Source organism: Azolla caroliniana, unplaced genomic scaffold, assembly GCF_043228905.1.
Source record: "Azolla caroliniana isolate FFs.n. ecotype wild unplaced genomic scaffold, voAzoCaro1.0.p SCAF_9, whole genome shotgun sequence".
Classification (NCBI taxonomy): Eukaryota; Viridiplantae; Streptophyta; class Polypodiopsida; order Salviniales; family Salviniaceae; genus Azolla; species Azolla caroliniana.
In genome coordinates, this window is record NW_028230444.1 from 20,128,274 (window position 1) to 20,132,435 (window position 4,162).

The 4,162-nt window shown below is 36.8% G+C and overlaps 1 protein-coding gene across 1 annotated transcript; it reads left to right on the forward strand.

Annotated features, from left to right (window-relative positions):
- The first annotated feature begins 1,332 nt into the window (after positions 1–1,332).
- Positions 1,333–3,922, forward strand: LOC147860510 (small ribosomal subunit protein eS19z-like). The gene is made up of 4 exons (XM_087324950.1): positions 1,333–1,503; positions 2,758–2,848; positions 2,928–3,111; positions 3,537–3,922. The coding sequence occupies exons 1-4, from the start codon at positions 1,420–1,422 to the stop codon at positions 3,610–3,612; spliced, it is 435 nt and encodes a 144-aa protein (XP_087181076.1). The 5' UTR covers positions 1,333–1,419; the 3' UTR covers positions 3,613–3,922.
- The last annotated feature ends 240 nt before the right edge of the window (positions 3,923–4,162 follow it).

Consider the following 4,162-nt stretch of genomic DNA (forward strand, 5'->3'; position numbering starts at 1 on the left):
TGGTTCGACTTGAGCCCTACTTAACTAGCTCAAACCAAGTAAACTGGTTAAGTCATCATATTATTTTCAAGTGATAGAGACAGAAGAAAAAAGGTACGACATCCCTACATTGTCCCAAAAACTTAAAGAGAGAGAGAGGGAGAGATTCTATTATCGTCTTCGGAGGCCAAATGTGACCAATGACACCAAAACTATTACATTCCACATAATATATGTGAAAATGAGTAGCGATTCTCAATGTTCAAGAACTTTACCAATGAATGTTGCAATTGAGAGTGTGCACATTGTGGTTGTGAGAGAAATTCATGCAAGGATTGGGCTTGGTTCAAGATGCATGGAAAGCATAGTCGAATCTCTCAACACGTTTCCCCTTTAGATATCCCCAAAATTTAATACATGCATATGTCATTTCAAAAGAAAAACATTGAGCTAGAAAGGAATTAGTAACTGGTTTAGTCTAAACTGATTAAGTCTTAATTGGTTCACAGGTTGGTTTAGTTAAACCTTAACTAGCTAAACTAGTTAAGCCAAGACCAAACCGTTGTCAATTCTTATTCGAGAGGGCGATAATCAAATGCATGTGGGACCTTAGAATCTTGAGCAAGTTTATCATGGTATATGACATTGATTAGGACAACCATAGGTTGGGGAATTGTCACATACCAAGTGGGACCTTAGAATGTTAGGCAAGCTCGTCATGGTACGCGACACATGATTACGATGACCATAGATGAAATTGACGTGCAAATTTGGTTGTTAGGTTGTGTGAATACAACTTGAACGTAGTTATCCACCATTATGGTAAACATATCAATTAGGATAGCCATAGATTGGGGAACTTTCACGTACCATGCGGGACCTCATAATGTCAAGCAAGCTCGTTGTGGTACGTGCGTGACACACTAGGAATCAACAACGGTTAGGTTTTGGCTTAACTGGTTTGGCCTTGTCCAAACCAAACTGGTTAAGCCTTAACCGGTTTGATAGTTTTATAACTTCAACCGCGGTTCCTAAACCAATTAACACAGAACCAGTTTGGCCAAACCGTTTAAGCGTTAACCGATTTGATAACCTATTTGGCCCTAATAAGTTCGGTTTGGCTTGAGCCTTGCCAAATAGAGCTCAAACCAGTTAAGGAGGCGCCAGCCTAAATCGAGTCGAGCCATTGCCGATCGGCAACTAGGATGGCCATAGGATTGACACGCAAAAATGGCTTACTGCTCTTGCGTGAAATATTTGAAGCTTGAACATAGTTGTCCGCCATCGTGTGAAACCGAATTTGGTTAGGGTTTCGTCTCCATCACAGTATCAGGAATCTGAGCTCTTTCCTTGCTCCTCTCACATTTTCAGGGCTTTTTTGTTTTTTTCGTTTCTGCTTCCTGAGAAGGCCACGTCTCTGCGTTGCAGATCAGAGCAGCCATGGCCACTGCCAAAACTGTCAAGGACGTCTCGTCTCACGAGTTTGTTCGTGCTTATGCGGCCCATCTCAAGCGGTCTGGAAAGGTTGGTTTCTATCCACTTCGATGTTTTTTTCTCTCTTCTTCGTAATCTGGTTATATTATTTCGCGGGTTCATGTTTTCTTCCTTACGAGAAAGCGGATCTCATCACAGCTGATGTTGCTCCTATATTTATAAACTGTACGCTATTCTGAGATATTGTTACGTTTTTCCTCTTCTGAGATTCTCATTAACTAGATTTCATGAATTATATGTACATTTGACGCCATTTTTAACCACAGGTAGTGCTATATGACCATACCTTTCCTATCCTCAAGATTATTATTTTTCACTGTAATTCGTTAAGTATTCTTGTCCAAGGTGCCGTATTTGAACATGCTTAGGCCAGAAGATTGTTAATGTAGATATGCTCACGCTTTTTCTTTTCAAAATTTTATGTTCTCTTCCTTTGGAATTTCATCAATTAGCCGAAACAAATATCTTATCCACAAACTTCTTTATGCACGATAAATTGAAACATACATGCTTGTGATTATAAAATTCCTTTAAATAACGCAAGAATTTCCTCAAATATTCTCATCCAATATACTATCTTCCAACTTTGTTACATTAGTTTTCAATGTGCATTCTGCGCTGATATGGCTAGTTTTGCCTTTCCGGATTGTAATTTTTTAGGCAGTTGTTTATGTGGAACAATATTCCAGTCTGTTTACGAGTAAAGTTGACTAAGTCTAGCAATATAGATTCCTCTTCCCCAATATATCATATTGACTAAATCTAGCAATATTCCATATTTCTCCTTCTATAGCGACAAATATTCCCATCTTAGATATCATCCTTAAACTTGTTTGCCCTTCTGATATTTATATTGATTGCTTACCATTTATATTTTTGTTGGTATGTTTTTTTACTCTTTGTCGGATATCACAGCCTCAAAGATTTAAAACTTTAGAAGTGTTTGAGGGATGATCAGACGTTCATACTTTACAGTACATTCATTCTTTGATTATATGCATCAAAGATGCAATCCTCCCACCAGCTTTGACTTAAATTATCAAATCCATGCTGCTATATTACAGCTCTTTTCTGCTTGTGATGTCGTTGTTGATGGAATGTTTTTATAAATTGAGAATTTGAAATGTTCATACGTGTGAGATATGGTCATGTTTCTCTTCTTGGAACACTGCTTTTCTAACTGGAACTCAGTTACTTGCATTTGAGGCGTATTTGTCATCTTTCAATATGTTTATGTGTGCGTGCTTCTATTATTATATCTTATTATTGGTGTTCCGGTTTTAGATCGAAGTTCCATCATGGACTGACATTGTCAAGACTGCCACTTTCAAGGAACTTGCTCCCTATGATCCAGATTGGTACTACATCAGAACAGGTGTGTAAAAGAGCTTGATTCTATGTTTATCTTTCTTTTCATATTTCCTTCATTTTAACTGAGTAACTTAGAAATACAGCTTCTATGGCGAGGAAGATATACCTTCGTGGTGGCATTGGAGTAGGAGCTTTTAGAAAAATCTATGGTGGCAGGAAAAGCAATGGCTCTAGGCCTTCTCACTTCGGAAAGAGTAGTGGTTCAATTGCCCGTGATGTTCTCAAGCAACTTGAGAAGATTGACATTATTGAGAAGGATCCTAAAGGGTGAGTATTTCTAATGATAGTAAGGGAAAATCTTCAAGTGCCTTTTATTTCTCCAGATAACTCTATGTTTTGTTATGTCATGATACACCATTGGTTAACCCTGAAAGAGGGATGAAGAATGCACTGGATGCCTAATTGCTCGAATAGCATTCTATTGAGAAAACCTCTAAACTTAGGAGATTTGGGAAAATATAGGGATATTTCAGGAAATAAAAAAAACTTGGGTATTTGTTTAATACTGAATAATAATACTCGGGAAATATTACTTCTCATTTAGTATTAAGGCTTATTTCATGGTCACTACAATTACAGGGAACTGAAAAGAAAAACTGGGTATTTGTTTCAGTCTTACTGAGTAAATAACTCTTGGCAAAATTACTTCTCATTTAGTATTCAGGCTCAATTTATGGTCATTACAATTACAGGGGAAGAAAGATAACATCTAATGGACAAAGAGATTTGGATCAAGTTGCTGGACGCATTGCAGTTCCAGCTGCATAAGCAGGTCATGTCGTTTGAAGGGGGCATTAATTTTTATAGAGTGATCACTTTAGGCTAATTGTTTCATTCCTAGATGCTAGAAGATGGCGTCTGAAGTTTTGTTATGTAGTGTCTGAATGTTGTATTCTTGACCATGCATGTGGTTATTCTACAATGTTCTATACTTGATCTTGTATGTGCGTAATTTACCATGTTTTTTGTGAAGTCTACGAATGGGCTATTTCAATCATATATTTGAGAAATGCATTTCAGTGTATTTATATAATGACTAGCTATTTGGTGGATATTAAGGTGAGCTTTTTATGTATGCTATGCGGCATCTATTTTGGATTAGAAAAGTCTTATATTTTATATGTTATCTCAATATTATTTGCTAGACATTGTTTATGAAATGCTTTATACTTTAAATTTGCAAAAAATTAGTATAACTCTCGAGGATCAGTACACCTTCAATGAAGACATTTTATTGATTGAGATAAATGTTACTCTTTTTTATTCTAAATGGGGTTAGAATCTGAACACACATTAAAGGCGAGCATAATATACCAGA